This window comes from Gobio gobio (genome assembly GCF_949357685.1).
Source record: "Gobio gobio genome assembly, chromosome: 14".
NCBI lineage: Eukaryota > Metazoa > Chordata > Actinopteri > Cypriniformes > Gobionidae > Gobio > Gobio gobio.
Genome location: NC_137107.1, coordinates 17,004,972 through 17,025,334, shown reverse-complemented (window position 1 = coordinate 17,025,334; position 20,363 = coordinate 17,004,972). Strand labels below are relative to the sequence as shown.

The window sequence follows — 20,363 nt, the reverse complement described above, 5'->3', positions numbered from 1 at the left end:
GACGACTGGGTCAAAGCATCGCCAAAACTGGTTTGCAGGTGTTCCCAGTCTGCAGTGGTCCAAGGAAGGAACAGGTGAACCGGCGACAGGGTCATGGCTCATTGATGCACTTGGGAAGCGAAGGCTGGCCCGTGTGCTCCGATCAAAAGCTACTGTAGCTCAAATTGCTCAAGAAGTTAATGGTTCTGATAGTGCATCGCAGTTTGTTGTGTATGAGGCTGCATAGCCGCAGACCAGTCAGGGTGCCCATGCTGACCCCTGTCCACCATGGGAAGAAGGCAAGCTGGCGGAGGCAATGTGGTGCTTTGGGGAATGTTTTGCTGGGAAACCTTGGGTCCTGCCATCCATGTGGATGTTACTTTGACACATACCACCTACCTAAGCATTGTTGCAGACCATGTACACCCTTTCATGGAAACAGTATTCCGTGGAGGCTGTGGCCTGTTTCAGCAGGATAATGCGCCCTGCCACAAAACAAACAAGGTTCAGGAATTATTTGAGGAGCACGAGTTTGAGGTGTTGACTTGGCCTCCAAATTCCCCAGATCCCAATCCAATCGAGCATCTGTGGGATGTGTTGAACAAACAAGTCTGATCCATGGAGGCCCACCTCGCAACTTACAGGACTTAAAGGATCTGCTGCTAACATCTTGGAGCCAGATACCACAGCACACCTTCAGGGGTCTAGTAGAGTCCATGCCTCGACGGGTCAGGGCTGTTTTGGCAGCAAAAGGGGGACCAACACATTAGGAATATATGTCATAATGTTATGCCTGATCGGTGTATGTAGCTCATTCTTGAGAATCAGTGTCATTTGTTTACAGAGGGTTTTTATAGCATAAATTGAACCATTTGCTGAAAATATGTAGTGTTCTTAATGATATTTTACTGTTAGTAACTGCACATAATAGTTGGAATGAGAAGAAAACTCATTCTATGAGTCAATACAGGAACATCTATTAGGAACGCGAGAGTAGAAATACAAACACACACAAAACATGATAAAGATTAGAAGAAAGGAACTTTTTATATTTGTTGTGAAACTACAAAACATACTCTTGTGCTGGTGATATATTTACAATTCTGGTTGACAGTACAGTGTCGATGATAAAATTCACAGCTTTCAAAAGTCTCACAAGAAAAAAGAAAGACAGCACACCCAAATCACAAAAGTGCAATAAATACAAGCTGTACTTCTCCAACCATCACTGTGATCAGATCAGGGTTTTTTTTCCATCATTAATACAAGAAAAAAAAAATTAAATGCACTGGAGTTTTCAGAATAAAAGTCCTACTGTGAACAATAAACAAATGAATCATTCATGACTACCAGCATCAGATACTGACAGTGTTCTTTTTCCTTATGATTATTTTAAGCAAATATTACATGATTTAGCCATGATTGGACCAAGCGTCCAAATAAAAAAAGCCAAATATTATGTCCTCGTGAACCTCAGATTTGATAGTCGAAGAGCACCTAATCAATCAAGACACTTCTCTCTCCAACACATACTGTGAACGGTAAAGCATACTGTACGACCAGTGAAAACATAAGACATTTTCTCTTGTTCGACTACTCTCAGAATCAGCTCAGCTGTAGTGTTTCCAGGTAAACAGTACACATTTATAGGGGACATACTGTTTCCCTCACATTCAAATAACCGCAAATTGGTAAAAAACTGTAAATCTGAAAAGCTCTGGTAAAAATAATAACAAAAAAGTACCTTAATTAAAAATGCCAATGTGAGAATTATACATCACGCAGCTGGGATGCATAGGTTTGGCAGTGTACTGTCTTAACTGGGTCTAAACAGCGAAAATAACAACATTAAAAGAGCTGAAACAAGACAAATACGAAAGGTTGTACTCTAATGAACTAGGTTAAACTACAGGAGCTACAAGAACATGTGCTGCAGAAGACAAAACAACCGAGTACTTTAAGGTGAAATAAGTAAGCTATATGATGTTTCTATTTGAATTGGATATGCGGCTAAACGCATTGGGGAAGCATTTCAGTTGGGTTTAAATGTTGTCAAAATAAATGTGCCAACTCCATCTACAATGGAGGAGAAATCACGGATTCAGAACGAGTGCTACAAGGAAATACAAGTTCAGTTCTGTCTGTACGCCACTAGGTAGAGCAAGAGACTAGGCCACGAGCACATGTGCATTGCAGATGATTCCACACTAGTTTCGGACATTGTGGTATCATTTCGGCGCATATCATAGCCTATACGTGTGGAAACATTGCTACTACAATTCAAACGGCATTATTAGTCGATCCGGGGTCGAGCAAAGGACAGTACATTCAATGTTTCCTTGAGGAACAAAGGCATTTAACACAATTGTACATGGGGAATATGAGGCGTTTCAGGAGGGAAACTGTAGGATTTGACGTAACATTATAAATGTGAGCAAAAACAATGAAATTGGGTCGGTAATGCCATCCATAACTGGTTACATTGAGACAAAATAACAAATTAGTATCAAATAAAGGGTTGCATGAATTGGGGCTTTTTAAAGTGCTACTTTCAGACTAACATCTTGGCCTGAAAAGGGATTTTAAAGACGTGGTAGTAACATTCATAGTCATATACTATCAGGGTACTTCAGAAAAAGATGTAACTGAATATTTTGCGTGTAAATAAAGAGTTTAGTGAAAATGAATATTAGATTAGCATAGAGGGAGCGCTCATATTTTTACATAATGCAAATCACAAGTGACTCCCTCCGTACGAGGAGCAGTACACAAACTGACTCTGCAGTGGCGTGCGATACATTATGAAGTGTTTACAGGGAGAGCTGGGAATGATCAACTGTGTGCCTTTACAACTGCCTTAGATGTGCCTCGGTAAAGATACAGTTCCAGATTACAATAGTATTCTTCATAAATGTGTGAATCTCATGCAAAATTGTCTAGGTCATATTTTCGGAAATAATAATAATAATAATAATAAATAAATAAATAAAATCATTTTAATTTTGGATTTTGACTGGGTTTTCATGACAATTCTCCCCAAATCTAGTGTACTGTAATGCAAAAGTTTGGAAATATTACTATTTTGAATGTTTCTTACAGTCTCTTGTGCTCATCAAGCCAGCATTTATTTGATCTAATACAGAAAAAAACTGTAATATTGTTAAATATTATTAATTTAAAATAATGGTTTTCTATATTAATATACTTTAAAATATAACTCATTTCTGTGATGCAAAGCTGAATTTTCATCAGCCATTACTCCAGTCTTCAGTGTCACATGATCCTTCAGAAATCATTCTAATGATGATTTATTATGTTGGAAACAGTTGTGCTGCTTAATATTTTTTTGAAACCTGTGATACTTTTTTTCAGGATTCATTTATTCAAAATAGAAATCTTTCTAACAATATAAATCTTTAGTATCACTTTTTTATCAATGTAACACATCATTGCTGAATAAAAGTATTTATTTCTTTAAAAAAAAAGACTTGACCCCAAACTTTTGAACGGTAGTGTATATTGTTATAAAATATTTCTATTCAAAATAAATGCTGTTCTTTTTAAACTTTTTATTCATCAAAGAATCATGAAAAAAGAACATTGACAATAAATCAGCATATTAGAATGATTTCTGAAGGATCATGTGACATTGAAATAATGGCTGATGAAAATTCAGCTTTGCATCATAAAAGTAAAATATATATATATTAAAGTATATTAAAATAAAAAAACATTCTTTTAAATTGTAATAATATTTGACAATATTACAGTTTTTTATGTATTTTGATCAAATAAATGCAGGCTTCTTTCAAAAACATTAAAACTAGTAATGTTTCCAAACTATATATATGCAAGCTTATTTACATATATATATATATTTTATAAATTAAGTTTTTTTTTCTTCACATTACAGTCAAGAATTTGGGGGGTAATACACTTAACTGTCATCAGATTAATCCCACATTGCAAGTAATTTTAATGGTTTTATGTAAATCTTGTGCAAAATATAATTCCTTATTTGCTTTCCTTTTGTTTATGGTGTAAAATATGATACATTTTTGAGAGATTCAACACACTAAAGGCTCCTCTACCGGTGGGTATTAATAAAACTATATTTGGGTTTGACGTAAATTAAACGATGCAACCGTTTATGTTTTGAAGCATATAAGTCACATGCAAAGCTAACCTGTTGAAGGACGCGAAGAGTGTTTTTTAGATTAAAAGAGGTCCGAGCCAGTAGAAATGAAACACTATTACAACAGACTACTGTAGAAACTAACATGAAAAGTTAATAAAAGATGCAACAAGAGCTGGGAAACAGGGTTTCACTTCAATGGGATAGTACGATCTTTGCGTTCACACAATGTGCTTTTTTGCTTTATTCTCTATATCAATGCCTTTTTCTATTAAAGTGCATGAACTATCTGATATTCTACCTGAGAGTCTGTGGAACTAAGTGCAGTTTCTACATCATTTTCTGTGTCTTTTTTGCATGTGCAATTAACAAAACGAACACGGAGAGCTGTTAGCAATCGATTTAGTCTACTAACCGGTCTAGTTAACTCGTCATGCTTTAGTTTCATGCTTCCTAACATCTGTAACCATTTACAAAATCTTGCAAAAATCTTGAGACTGTCGAACATAAACGTGGACAGATGTGCTTGTTTCTAGAGGGACGTGACTGGAATAGCAGGATTTATGCCCGTTCATTTTCTCATAAAGGTTGAGTCCTGAACCCTTGTGCTATGAACAGAAGTAGTACCATAAGTATCTGTATTCACATCTTCAAGAGTTACAGTAAGCAGTCCTGCCCGATAGCAGAGCAGCATTGTTTCACACTCGTTTCATAGACGCACTGTTGTTTTTGAATGACCACTAAAATACCTAGAACAGATACTGACATACTCTTATTAGTAACAGAACATGGTGAAATTTAAAAAATAAATCTATCTAAAAAAAACAAAACATGGATCTATACAATTTCAGTTTTGAGAGTTACAACCCAGTGTTTTCAAATGACATTTTTCCTGCCCAACATACATTTTCCTGTCACACAATTCTTCATTCTTCATAATACTGCCAGATGTCAGTTTTGTCTCCATGGAAACAAAAGCAGTTAAGAAGGATATCTTCTACACGTCGTCGGCTGGTAGGTCAGGAACATTTATCTTCGCTCTGGTGAAGAAGGCCATCTTTTCTCTAAGAGAGGTTACAGCAGACAATGAAACAGGACGTGTCAGATATAAAACAATGGAAGTGTTATTACTTGATATTAGTTCCATTCCAAATCCTAGTGAGCTTGCCTATGTGTTCCAAGATGCCTCATTTTTGGCAAATTTTAAGGTAGCGTTGCATATATCCTTCAAAGAGAAGCTAATTCCATAATGCATTGCAATGAAGTTGGTGAAGTGAATTATAAATAATCGAAAAATGGTTCAACTTCTTTGAAAACTATATTTGTGTGTGTCATGTTTTTTTATGTTTATGGAGCCTTTTCACATATTCAGGTTCTCAGAAGCAGAAGTTGTCATAGTTGGGTAAACTTTTATAGAGCTGAATGGATAGCATTTCTATGGCTTTCCAAAAGAGGAAAAAAAAAAAATTCAAGATACTGATAACCATGACCTTGTCAAATCTGTTGTCAATCCATCAGACGTTGCGTTAGAATCCCTCACACTACAGCGTAAACTAGTTTTCTGAAATTGAATGCCAAATGAATATAATAGATAAAAGTGTAATAAATGTCTATGATTTAAAAAAAATGTAAATCTAAAAACTTTGCTAGATTTACAACATTAAAGGGATAGTTCACCCAAAAATGAAAATAATTGACCTTTCGCTAAGCCATGCCCAAAAACCGCCACAGGCCATTCGCGGCTTAGCAACCGTAACTAGGCGCGGAAGGTCTGTCAAGCTTTCGAGCGAGGGAAACATGCCGAAGCGTTGTGCTTATGGATTGTGCAAATCTGATACCTGGTATCCTAAAAGTTTGCATGGGGGGTTGGAATTTTTCCCCTTCCCCAAACCTAAAACCCAAGGGGAGAAATTACGGTGTTCTGTCGATTTCTCCTACCCTGTCAAATTTTTCTACCATAGCGCAAAATTATAGCTATATCTATCGATCCATTTGACCGCATCGAAAAATCCTACTGCGTGTTAGCGTTTGTGACCAACTTGCGTGAAATAATTCAGTGCAACTTTACCAAAGATTCTTATTGGGGAAAACGATTTTACAGTGCAAAATACCCCATCAGATTGTCATACCAGTATAAAATAAACAGGTAGGATGATTTTACAGAGCAAAATACCCCATCAGATTGTGAATCAAGCATTGTGGGAGAATAAATATATATATATATATATATATATATATATATATATATATATATATATATATATATATATATATATATATATATATATATATATATATATATATATATATATATAAATGAGCGGGAGAATGTTATCATTGCAAAGTGGTCAGGCTAATGTCTTGTGTTAATTACACAAGACTTATGGATAAGCTGTTTGATTTATAATTATTCGATTATTTTCCCATTTGAATGGTCAGTGTATGAGGTATGGGACCTATAGGCTTTAGCTTCAATTTTGATTAAATTATTCTCTAATCGGTTGCATATTATGTCGTGGATATATCCCTCGAATGCATACTGCAGTCCCTTTTGTCTTGCTCTCTCAGATAGCTGTTCGCCAAAAATGACTAATTATCTCCTTGGGAATGTCTGACACTGGCGCATACATACTGTAATAGACGTGCCATGCGCGAAAGCTCGTCAGGCGTAGCAACAGTAACTAAGGAGGGCGGGGCTTAGCGAAGGGCTAATTGTCATCAATTACTCACCCTCATGTTGTTCCAAACCTGTAAGTACATTCGTTCATTGAGAGGTTTAGTACAAATTTTCTAAAGAGACATGATCGCTTTATATAATGAACAGATTAAATGTAGGTTTTTATTCACATATAAACATTGATCAGTGGACATAAACAGAAGCTCAACCAAACCTGCTTGACGCACGCAAACTAACCTCATTGGTTCTTGCGGAAGCTCAAACGTGCTGTGTAACAAGAGACTGAACCTCATTGGTTCTTGCAAAGCTTGAAAGTGATGCATAACCCGAGAACGAACCTCATTGGTTCTTGAGGAAGCTCAAACGTGCTGCGTAACATGCTAATAAACCTCATTGGTTCTTGAGGAAGCTCAAACGTGCTGCGTAACACGCTAATAAACCTCATTGGTTCTTGCGGAAGCTCAAATGTGCTGCATAACACAAGAATGAACCTCACTGGTTCTTGCGGAAGCTCAAACGTGCTGCGTAACTCAAGAATTAACCTCATTGGTTCTCGCACATCAAGCAAACATACTTGAGCTTACGTTTACCACAACTGTAGTGTGCATTAATGAATGTTTATAAGTGAATAAAAGCCTAAATTCAATCTGTTCTTCATATAAAGCGATAGTTTCTCTTTAGAAAATTTGGGCAAAAATCAGAAATCTCTCAAGATTTAATTTCAAAGATCTTCCTTTGTAGCCTAGAAATCTAGACGCACCCTAGCGGCAGCAAATATAATTTGCAGCCAGGGTCGTCTAGCAACTCTGCGTTGGCTTGCGAGCTGGAAAAACCAAACTCTAGTCAGGCCAATCACATTGTGTATAGAGTTGGTGGGTGGGCTTAACATAACGACGGCAGAGTTGCGGCGGTTTCGGCTTTGGCCGCGACTCTGGAAGACTTGGAGTTAAGCTTTTTTTTGAGAAAAGAACAAAGAACGGCACTGAAGTCATTCTTAAGAAAGGAAGATGTGTTCGGAGTTTTGCTGACCGGATACGGCGAAAGTTTAATCTATCAACTAGCTCCGCTTCACCTTCTTCATTGCTCTGGTTGGTTGTAGCGCTATCCTATTGCGTGCAGAGGGAATTTGAAAGACAACCGTTTATCCCGCCCCTCGGATTGAGCCCTGCCAACGGTGTGTTCCCAGACCCAACATCTTGATGTGGGTCTGGCTTGTCAGGCTACTTGATTTGTGTTTCGAAGATAAATGAAAGTGTTATGGGTTTGGAATGACATAAGGGTGAGACAGAATTTTCATATTTGGGTGAACTATCCCTTTAAATAGCTATAGAAACGCATGATCACAGTCTGTGAAAAGGGTTCATTAGCAACTTCAGACTATTAGAATCAACTGTGAGTTGATTGTCTTGTGGAGATCAGGTGAAGAGGGCTATTTGAGTGTCACATGGAGTTGCTGCCGATGTAGTGTGCTCCAGTCGACTATGAGCTCTCATTTCAGTTTAAGATGCCGACTAAGAAGGTAGCTGCCTATGTTGGCAGTAGACAACAAGGTAGCAAAGTAAGTTTTAGAATTCATCCTGCTTTAATATAAAGCAGGTCTCATGTTTAAGATAATGTAAATAACTTAGCAGCTCACCGTTCTGCATTATTTTTCAGATGTGTTTGCAACATTGTATATCGATATAAACAATATTGCCCCAGCCAAGTGGGTAAACTAAGTTTGAAATTACATTCCACACATGCAGTGGTTAAAACAACACTGTTAATTTCTTAACAAACATGCGCAACAAACCAAAAGACCTGGACCGAAAATGTTTGTGAACTGTTAAACCCTAAGTACCAACAGATACCCACCTAAAGGACTGGACCCCAGGGACCTCCTTGAGGCTCTGACCACGGATCTTGTGCACATCCTTAGCCGCCGCTCGCATCATCTTCTCTACCCTCTGTTCCTGTAGCTGCTCTTCCTGGGTCTGAGGAGAGAGCGGCGACTCAAAATCAGATGCTGGACTGGATGATGTGCCGTTTGTGGATTTGTATGTTCTGGAAATCTACTGGGACTGACCTGTCTCTCTGCATGTTTGAGCAGCAGACGAAAGCGCTCGTCCTCCTGTACCCATGTGGGGAGGACGTGCTGGCCCTGCTGCCGGGCGTTCTCCAACTGCTCCTTTAGCTCCCGCAGCACATGCAGTTCCTCGTTCAATCGGCTGTGCCGTGTGCGAGTGACCTGCAAGTCTAGCTCCAGATCCAGAGAGGTGCGCAGAAGCCCATCCAGACCTTTGACCTGCATCGGTGGCTATGTGTGTGTAGGGGAGAGAGAGAGAGAGAGAGAGAGAGAACAGAGAAGTGAAAACTCATTCAATAGTTCTGTTATGTTCTTTTCTCAAAACAGTTTGTTTCTTGTATTCCTTATTGATTTAAGCGAACTGCATGTGTTTTGTCACGTGTGCAAAAGAGTAAGTGCAATTGTCTACAATTTACACAAAAACAAAATGTACAAGGTTTGTTAATCAAAATTAGTTGATTCTCAGTGAAATTGACTCTTCACAACTTCTAAACCTTCTTTCATTGTGTGAGAAATCACATGCAAAATGATCCATTCAAAGACATGCATGTATATTCCATAAATATCTAATACATTGAATGTTTGTCAAGTCTGCTAAATTGGCAAATGGCCTGCCATTGTAATGAAGTAGGAATCACAATCTTACCAATCAGCCAATCAAGTTTGGAAGCATATATTTGGTGTTTGCCCATGGCACTACCATTTTTGAACATTGAGGTACATCACAACCCTGAACAGCAGCTACATGCTCGTGGAAGAGCAATAGTAAGATATGTAAGAATGTGTGGTGGTGATGTTGGGGAAGACATGATAGAGTGGGTAAAAATGAATAAGCAACTGTGAATTTTGAGTTTACATGTAGTACATTTCTACAAAAATAAATGTACAGTATCAATAAATATGTTCATTTTCTTTTTATGTCTTACAGTGTTGACTGTTAAATTTTTATCTACTGCTGAAATGCGTCTAAAAAGCTGTAAGACACAAGAGTACATTCTTGTGTAGTACAGAAAGCAGTCAGTGTCAACAAAAAAGTAGAACAAACATGAAATTTGAATATTACAAATATGTTTTTAATTGAAGAGTCTGTGGGACTAAGTGCAGCAACATTTGATGAACATTTGCATGTGCAATTAACAAAATGAACATGGAGAGCCGTTAGTAATTCATTTAGTCCACTAACTGGTCTAGTTAACTCGTCATGATTTAGTTTCATGCTTGCTGTATGAACACATGTAATAATTTACAAACCGGAAAAAAAATACATAATAAACTTAACCACCACACCACCCATTTACCTAAAAAAAAAATGTATTACTGCTTTAGAAAGAGGTGGTACTTTACTCGATTTTAGGGTACTTAAAAAGCCTGTACTATAAATCATTAAAGCTCTATGTGCCATCCTCATTAAGCAAATCAATTCAAAATTACACTCTCACTATGACACTGCTTTAAAAGACTCAATGTAATGTGTCTCCTAAGGCAGTGAGAGCAAACCTGACCTTTCTAGAATATTTAAGGCCCTGTGGAGGAGCTCAGCAAACCCATTTCCTCACTCTGAGACTGTGCTTCATTAACACTGACCTCAGGTCAGCACAGAAATGTCGGTATTAAATATTAAACTACTGCTAACAAGCTTAAACTCCCCCTTCTAGGGAAAGTGTTTATCTTTAGGGTTAGTGAAATGCATGCAGTTTCCAAAGAAAAATCAAATGGGATACCTAAATGGAATTTTATTCTAATTTTGATATTCTGTTGAGATTAACTGCACAATTTCTATGTTTGGGGCCCTATTTGAGATTGTTGAAACGTGTTAATCAAGTTGAAATTTTGTTTATAATATGTTTTCATAGGATTAGCAGAAGCCATGAAGCATCAACCTGAATGTAAAGCTTTTTTTGAGCTATTAAAGGACCATGGGGTCTCTCAGACCACAAACTGAGATAGCAAGGTAAGTTGTTTTGAATCATGGCAAATTTTAAATAGTAAGATTTTTTTCCCCAAACGAGTGGATGTCAATGTGTAATATTCTCAAATGTTACCTTCTTCATTCGAACACTGCGTCTCTCAGAAGCGTTCCGGACGAATGGTGATTTCTTAGAAAGGGTGGAGCTGTCACTGTCGCTGCGGTTGATCTGGTGATTTGATGAATGTGGCCATTAGTAAAAAGTTATGAAAATGTTGCGCTCTAATAATAGTTTCAATATTTAAATACATTTGTGTGTATATCTATGCTCTCACCCTGCAAATATACTGGCTCTGAGGTCCAGGGGAAAATGTCTTGGACCGGATGATGGTGTTTCCTCGCATAAAAGGGTTTTGCTGATGAACATCATGTCGTCGCTCCTTGGGCCGAACTACAGAAGTAGAATGGGGGAGTCCGTCCACACTTGTCTCCTTATTCACCTTATGAGACAAAGAGAGGATGTCAGCAAGTCTCATTGGAAAGGTATAAAAGAAAATCTTTTTGCTGTGTAAATGAATCCTGGCTGTCACCTTTTCCGTTATGACTGCTGTTGGTCCAGGTTTAGCCGGCTCTTCCTCTGGTTCCCACTGGCCGTCATCGGGGTAGAACTCCTCGCCCTCTTCAATGTCGCTACTTTCCCCATCCACAAACACGTCACCCTCTAAAGCCTCTGTGGGCCTATCAAATCACAAATATGCCATTTGACACCAGGGTTATTATGACTCATTATCAATTTTCTATGCAATTTTCCTTTCAGTTTTGTTTTTGGTTGTTTTAATGGTGCAGACATAGTTTTTATTTTGCTTATATCATTTCTGCAACACTAGTGGTACCTAGCAGGATTACAAAAATACAGCATATTACAAACGCCCCTGCTGCGTGCTATGCCTATGTCAAACATCAAAAACATAGGTCTTATGGGAGCTTGTGAAGGTATGTCTCAATGGGTAAAAGTGGCCAACTTTCAATAAAAGTACATATTAGGAATAATTTTAGCTGTGTTGCTATGTGTCATGAGTAAGCAACTGAGTAGGCGAACACTCTGTCTAGAGCGAGCGTGAGCGTCTCGCTTATAAAAAACCCACCCTGCGTATTTGCACCGGCCGCATTTTTGCACCACAACTATTTGAGGCTGCCTACACTGGACACATCAAAGTAAACAATATAAACTGGAACAATTGTCTTTCTGAACGTGCAAATGATGATGTTGTATTAAAACATTCATTGTAGTGCATTGCATAGCAATGTCCCATTCTTGTTGACGTGTTCATGACCTGGCTGTTTAATCTTTGAAGGTTTAAAATTTGGTTTGCACTCCCTGTGTAACATAACTCCTCCTGTTACATTAGCCACGCCCCAGACTCACCCTATTGGTTGAGCTGAAAAGAGACTGACAGACCTCAGTGTTTTGATAGTGCCTGGGAGGCTCAATGTTTACACTCTTGGGAGAGATAAACTCAAGAATGTCATACTGATAGTAGTCAATGAACAATAAACTGGGTAAAGAGAAACTTAATGTTTTTAAGTAACAAAAAATCTTACATCACCTTTCATGTATTTTTTATCTTTTTGCTTACATTAAGTTTCAACGTTGCTTATCGCTTTTAGCACCCATAAATTGTTTATTATTGTTTGTTATGTACTTTATCTATATATTCATAGTATAAATGCATCAGAATTACAGCAACACAATTACTATCAAAGTTAAAAGTTTAATTTATACAATTAAAGTAATTTCTTTGTACATTAATGTAGTACGGTAACATTAATGAAAAATCACAGACAAAGAAGGTCCATTATCTGACCGTTATTAATATTTTGACCATAAAGCAATGCTTACTCACTTTCAAACTAAGCAATTTGATATTAGTCAACATGGTGGATTCAAAGTTTTACAACACCATGCAAAGTCCATGAGAACTGCATTTACGTTAAATATGGGAGTGAATCCCCTAAATTATCGTTCCTTGTGTGTACAGAACACGAATGTTCTGGCATCTCGCACATTTGGTATTTTTTTGCTATTTTTCACCTAATTAATACAGCAGCCAAATAAGACAGAGGCATCTTGTTTTGTTTATACTTGGAAGGCTGCTTCACAGACTGCACTTCTGCAGTGTTGCCATGTCCACATATTATTAACACAATTATTAAGCATTTTTAGGTTGCTTGTTTGGGCTTGATATACACTATATTGCCAAAAATATTGGGACACCCCTCGAAATCATTGAATTCAGGTGTTCCAATCGCTTCCATGGCCACAGGTGTGTAAAATCAAGCACCTAGGCATGCAGACGCTTCTACAATCATTTGTGAAAGAATGGGTCACTCTCAGGAGCTCAGTAAAGTCGTGGTACCGTGATAGTTTGCCACCTGTGCAATAAGTTAATTCGTGAAATGTCCTCACTACTAAATATTCCACGGTCAACTGTTAGTGGTATTATAACAAAGAGGAAGAAATTGGGAACAACAGCAACTCAGCCACAAAGGGGTAGGCCACGTAAAATCACAGAGCGGGGTCGGCGCCTGCTGAGGCGCACAGTGGGCAGAAGTCGCCAGCTTTCTGCAGAGTCAACAGCTACAGACCTCCAAACATTGTGTTGCCTTCAGATTAGCCCAAGAACAATGTTTAGGAGCTTCATGGAATGGTTTTCCATGGCCAAGCAGCTGCATCCAAGCCTTACATCACCAAGTGTAATGCAAAGCACGCTGCCACTGGACTCTAGAGCAGTGGAGACGTGTTCTCTGGAGTGACCAATCACGCTTCTCTGTCTGGAACGCGACTGGGTTAAACCGTAATGATCCTAAAAGAGCAACACTTTTACTCTTGTTTGCAACCTTTCAGAAGCGAGTGAGTGAGGGTGGAAATGCTCTTGAAAAATGCTGCCATGTCACATTCCTGTCCTTGTTTTCCATGACAGGTGGTTTTGGTTGAATCATCATCTGAAACAATCAGGCCTTGTATACTGCAGTTTTGGTTATAATCATGAGACTGCCCTTCAGCCAATCTAAAAGAGACACGGTGGGCTAATTTACAGAGCACACATGTGTATCAAAAGAGTACAGAAAATGGCATGAGAGAGGAATGCAGCTCAGTATTGCTCATTCACTGCCATTGGATGAGTTGTTCATCCTGTTTATGTTACTAATGTAATTTTGGCAGAGCAGATCAAACACCAGGGAAAGTGAGTCATCGTGTGCCGCCACGCTGTGATGAATTCCCGCGAGACAGCCGAAAGGAGGTCAGTCAATAGGAAAATAAGGGTTTGGAAAAGAAAGAGAAGGAATATGAGATTCAAACAGCTTGTTAATTGTTTGTGTTGATCCTGGGTGGGTTACTGGATGTGATATGAAACCCAGACTCGCACTGAAACATTGTTAAGTTGACAGCTGTGCTGAATGGGATTAAAGCTTATTATACTGGTGCTTCGTCACCAGTCATGTTGTGGCAGGTAACGTACCAGTCCTCCAGAGGAACGTTCTCCAGGTGTGCAGTGGCCGTCTCTGAGGTGCTGGGAGCTGAAGTCTAAAAATAAATAAAGGGATAAAGATTATTATTATATCTATTAAAAACATCCTTGATTTAGGCTTTTCTGCAATATATTACTTTAAATGTGTCTTATACCCGGTGGCAACAGATAACAGCTAATAATATTATCTAATACTTTCTAAATGTAATACTTTTTTAATTGTAAGTCATTTTGGAAAACAGGGTCTGCTACATGATTAAACATAAATGCAACAAGGCACTTTTTATGAATAGGGTAAAATTTTGAGTCACGTTATTGATTTTGTTGCATAAAATAGATAGTTCAGATACATAAAATTAACCTAGCATGAAAGGTAGACATTTTTAAATACATAATACATAAAATTGTGATTTTGGTCTGTCCCAACTGCATGCAAGAATTAAAATCAAACTACATAATAATTGTCACATCAATCAAATTAAAGTAATAGTATAATATTAGCATCTCACCTTTTGTGTGCAATCCCATTACCCATTTTTGCATTTTTAATTTCATATATTGTATCTGTTTAATGTTGATGCCTATTGAACTTTATTGCTGGAAAATAACAAAAATCATCTCACATGATATAAAAGAGCTTCAGGCCTTATTTTGTGCCTTAATCGTGGAAAGTACCAGTAAAATGCAGATATAATTATTTCATCCATCTTAACAGAACAGGCTGTTTGTAAACTTAAAACTGCTGATGAGAAGTGAAGCAACTAATTCCATGTAATTTGATCATCAACAGCATTAGAAAGCAGAAAGGACTCTTTGGGCAAGAAAGAATCAATTTCTTCATTTGAATGACGCAATATTATAAAAAAAAAAAACAGATATAATATTCATGAAGACTCCATGTTCCTTGATGAATTTAGCAATCTGGCAAGACTGTTTCCAAGAAATGTTAGTAAGGCATTTAGCTGTGGTGAGGTAAAATGAATTAAGCATCGTGTGTGTTTGTGTGTTTGTATGTATGTGTGTGTGTGTGTGTGTGTGTGTGTGTGTGTGTGTTTTACCAGCTCCTGCTGAGTGGAGACCTCTGTTTCCTTGTGCTTCCTATCCATTTCTGGCATGTACGTGCAGTTGAGGAGGTTGTACCACTTGGTGCACCACTCCTCTGAATACTCCTCATCAGCCAAGCTGATCTGAGCACCAGCCTTTCAAGACAAAAAAGATGATTAAGAAATGAACTACCTAGGCTTGTATTCACACAGCACTACATAAAATGAAATAGGATTGCATTTAGACACTTTATTGACGTTTAGCCATCACGCTGTTTACTCAAACTCAGATCAGACACTCACTAGACAGTCCTCTCGGCCAGATTTGCTGGTGGTACAGACATCAATGCGTAGGGTTTTCTGTCTGAGAGCAGTGGTGGACATCTGCAGGCTAAACGCTTCCTTGAGCTCTAAGGGATCCTGTGGTAGAGCGCCGTGGGTGCGGAACAGACAGCGAACGGGCTCTGAGCACGGCAGCACCACCACACGAACATATCTGCAAGAGATTCAATCAAACAGAAGTTCAAATCTAATCAGAGATAACATTTAACCCTTGTGTACTGTTGCGGGTCAATTTGACCCGTTTTGATTTTTGAGTTGTCGGAAATATCAGTTAACCTGTTAATTTTGTGACTTTTTCTCATTTAGGGTCATGAAGTTGCATGCAAATTTTCAACACGCTGATGTGTCCTGACATATACACACAAAATTACGTTTGTGATGTTCGCGGGTCAATTTGACCCTCACATTTTAATGTTCAAAGGCAACTGTACAGACCCAAAATAATAACATAACAGAGTCAGAGCGTGTCTATTGCTATTTATCTATTGCTCTGTTATTTCTTTTGAAAATCAGTCACCAAATATGAAAATTAGAGTCTGAAAGCTTTCAAATGCTATATAGTTTGTCAAGATTACTTTAGGTTTAGACAAAGATATTATTGTTATAAATGTATAATGGCAAGTGTCCCAAGTGTTGGGAAGTGGCAGTCTTAAAAATATTGGTTAAAAATATTTTTATAAATCATAAATTCAGATATTTATTCTTTGTAATTTGTAAAAAATTATTGATATTTTTTCATAGTGTGATTTTTGGGGAATTGTTTAGAATCCAATTAGGGGGCAATTTGACCTGGACCATACTGAGTGTAACCAGAAATTCAGTTCAAGATTTACTAGACCTTTAAATCTGTGAGATACCTGGAGGCAACAAATGTGAGCTAGTATTATATAATACTTTAGAAATGTAAACCTATCTATTTATCTAATTAGAAGTCATTTTGGAACACTTTTTTCGACTAGGATACTATTTTGTGTCCCATTATTGTTTTAAAAGCATTAGATACACGTTTTTTGTCGCAAAAAATGTGTAGTTTGGATAAAATTAGGGTAGATAGTGAAAGGTAGATTAAGGTTTATTGCTAGAAAGTAACACACAGTACCATATTTGTGGAAGAACTGGCCAATTACAGATCAGTGGTTTTCAACTGGTGGGTTTTAACCATAGACAGTAAAAAAAAAATATGGACGTAGTGTCCATGACGTCCCCCGTAGGTTTCTAAAGAGCATATTGAAGCCTAAAGTGGGCCGTCGCCACCTTGGCAGCGCGTCATTCCCAGATAACTGAAAAAGGGCAAAGAGGCGGGACGTGGGTGGAGCTGAGATGCCTGGTTGCTGGTTACGTGTTCCAAAATGATTCTCAATGCATCTCAATTTTTCAAAATGCAGGGGTGTTATAGTGGCATGCAGCTAAATTGTGTCTAAATACGTATAAAAGCCATAATAAAATGTCTGTTCTGACATGTACACGAGAATGATTCACTTTCAAGCACTGTCAGGTTGAATTATTTGTGTGGATTGATCCACAATCATTTGAGAAAGAATCGCAAAGTATCTGTGAATCGATTCCTCCACTTCATATTACCCTTTTACAACTATTGAACGGGTTAATACCATTTGTAAAACCCACCACATTTCCCTTGGAGAGATGCTTCATCAAAATTACATCCTGCTGATTAAAATTAATGTCTCCATCAACTTTAAATGAAGCTGGCTGAGAGAGCGCAATGCTTACATGTTCTGGTTGGCTGGCAAGGAGAGCGCGCTATAGTTGGAGAGCTGCATTACGAACACTGTGAACCTCTTCTCTTTCGCTTCATACTTCAGGCCGAGTTGGATCTGAGCGCTGCTCGCTGAGCTCCCGTCATCATAACCCAGCAGCTGCTCGACAGGAAGCCCAGGCCTGCGGGAATGAACAGCACCGTTTCACTATCTAAATCAGGGTCTGGAAAACATCACATAAAATAAAACTCTAGAGGCCTACCTTTTCTCTGAGGGCTCGTATACCCCACTGTCGCCTGCAACCGATTCATCAGACACAGCCGACGTTACTCCCACCTTCTTCGATCCAGGCCCGGACACCCTCGTTTGCGTAACAGCATCTTCATGGACAGAAAAGGGGCAAGTAGAAATGTGACACTGTGTCACTTTGGAAGGGTGTTAAGTTCCTGAGCTCGAGTGAGTTCACCTGCTGGGCTAGTTGGGAGTGAGCTGTAAATCTACCCTAACGTACTAGACATTCAAAGGGTTTCTCTAGTTTCAGGTGGAATTCTGGGCTGATAAATGAAGTGTGTCCACGATGAAAAGGACTTAGACATGCACTCTTTGTATTCATGTTGGTTTCATGTGGTTTTGGAAAAAAACGTATACCGTTTTCAAGAAAAGTTTAAATGGGCAACTAACTATTATTTTAATAAGGATTAATCTAGCAATAGCAATTTTTGCAATTTTACCCTTAATTAGTCGATTAATCTAACAATGTTTTTTAACAATCTACCGATTGTTAAAAGTTGGCTTTCCGGTGAATAATAACCAGAACTTCTGCCATTAATCTTTCAATGTTTTATTTAAACATTAATAGTCGGTTAATCTACTGATTTTTCCCGATTAGTCGATTAATCAGCCGTTGTCAGTGTTTGCTTACAGGTGTGAGTCTTCAAATGTTTTGTATATTCTGCAGTTTAAAGGAGCTGCTTGAATATATATTTATATGAACGAACAGCTGAAATAACAACCATATTCAAGTAACCAACGACAGTCATCAAATATGGCAATGTCCATAACACAGAGAAGAAATGTGACATGTGACATGTTTTAGAAATGTGACATCCATCAGATATTTTAAATAATCAGCAATGGCTTTAAATGTTTTGTAACTGACTGCAGAGAGTACATTTGATTCTTTGTTTAATCTTCCAATGAATGCAACTCATTTCTCCGTATCCATGAGAAAACATGGAAACCCCTCAAGATTAACACAGAACTTATTAACATGATTATACAGTTCAGTGTGACTCTCACATTATATGATGTGCCAGACCACCAGCTGTCCAGTGCAGTTCTGTTCAAACAGGACGGGTTTACAGAGAATGCAGTTGTGAGTCCTGAAAATGTGCACGTGTCAGTTTGGTTACAGAATGCGGTTGTCCCTTTTGTAAATAAGCAAAATGCTGTATGAACACAACCGTTTAAGTGCCGTTGTCATGCCAGCCATTAGCATTTGCACTAGGGGGTCATGTTTTGGGGATGAACACATCAATGCATTTCACGCAAATCAACGTAATTACGCAATCAAAGCATTGATTATGCTGACGCATTGTTTCGGCCCTAGATCAAGTAAAAAGTTATAAACATAAAAATAGGCTAACTCCGGTCAACATAACCAACGTGACAATCTGCTTGCACAGGGAGCGTGCTGGGGACTATTTTGACTATTTGCTGCACCCATGGTACGGCAGCAAAATTCCTTGACTATTACGCACGAACGAGAGTATAGTTCCTAGCCATATCGGTCTAGAAAATCGCAACTTTTAATTTTCTGTCGGTCATAGTACACAATGTAACTACAGAAAAGTCGAGTTTTAAATAGGAAAAATATCGAAACTCTTTGGTCATTTTTTGGAGCGAGATGCTAACGGTCTAATCAGATTCAACGATCTATGCTAAGCTATGCTAAAAGTGCTACCGTCAGACCCGGAGATCGACTGAATGGATACGAAAACGGTAAAACTCAACTGTTTAACTCTAGGGGAGTTGGAAAATGAGCCTATTTTTTTAAAGAGTGTTCCTTTAAGTACTTGATTTATGTACTTTGTCCACCGCTGGTTTTTGGATAGTCACACCACTTGACATTTTACAATCTAAACAAACCTTGCCTTTTCATAAAAATGTCATCAAATTATCTGATATTTTATAGACGTACTCACCTTGACACACAAGGCCCTATTTTAACTGAGCGTATGGTCTGAAGTGCATGGGGCAGGTGTACTTAGGGCGTGTCCGAATCCACTTTTGCTAGTTTAACGACAAAAAAAATGGTCGACGTACCAGGCACATGGTCACAAAGGGTTGTACCTAGTCTCTTAAAGTCCCTGTAAAGGCAATTCTGAGATTTGTTTCTAAACTAGTGCTGGGCATCGATTAAAAAAAAAAAACTAATTAATCGCACTTTTTTCTGTAATTAATCGCGATTAATCGCAAGTTTTTAATATTTTACGTTTTTAATATTTTGATATTGTAATAATTTCAGTTACTCTCCAAATTAATATATAACAGTGATGCGCGGGTCAATGTATAAACAACCCGCACCCGACCGACGTTTTCAACTAACCCGCCCGCAACTCGGACCGCAAAAAAAAAAGAAGAAAATATTGTACCCGACCCGCTTCCTGACCCGCATTTTTTTAAAGTAATAAATGCTCATCGTAGCTCATTGGGCCATTGAGAAAATGTTTCAGGCCCTGACGTGGTGCGCTCAGAGGTGCAGCGGCGAGAGCAGGCAGTTCTTGAGGCGGCCCATCATTTTCCATTTCAGCTGTCTAGATGCATACTATTGATGAACGCGATGTTTATGTTTCGACCCGGCTTGAAGGTCATCAGCAGGTCAACTGCGAGAAAGCCCTTAAGAGCTAGTTTTCACTTTATGCCAGCTGAGTGATGTAGTTGCTTTTGAATAGAAGCTTCAACTAAA

General features: G+C 38.3%; 1 protein-coding gene across 1 annotated transcript in view; it reads right to left on the bottom strand.

Moving 5' to 3' along the window:
• Positions 1-3,860: 3,860 nt before the first annotated feature.
• wwc1 (WW and C2 domain containing 1) overlaps positions 3,861-20,363 on the bottom strand; it is a 56,340-nt gene continuing 39,837 nt past the window's right edge. The window contains exons 12-22 of the mRNA XM_079835446.1: positions 17,658-17,775; positions 17,409-17,576; positions 15,639-15,831; positions 15,351-15,491; positions 14,284-14,348; positions 11,353-11,500; positions 11,098-11,262; positions 10,899-10,991; positions 8,857-9,087; positions 8,646-8,764; positions 3,861-5,178 (exon numbers count right to left, since the gene is read on the bottom strand). Of these exons, the coding sequence (XP_079691572.1) occupies positions 5,112-5,178; positions 8,646-8,764; positions 8,857-9,087; positions 10,899-10,991; positions 11,098-11,262; positions 11,353-11,500; positions 14,284-14,348; positions 15,351-15,491; positions 15,639-15,831; positions 17,409-17,576; positions 17,658-17,775 (1,508 nt within the window). The 3' untranslated portion in view covers positions 3,861-5,111. The remainder of the gene's footprint in view (positions 5,179-8,645; positions 8,765-8,856; positions 9,088-10,898; positions 10,992-11,097; positions 11,263-11,352; positions 11,501-14,283; positions 14,349-15,350; positions 15,492-15,638; positions 15,832-17,408; positions 17,577-17,657; positions 17,776-20,363) is intronic.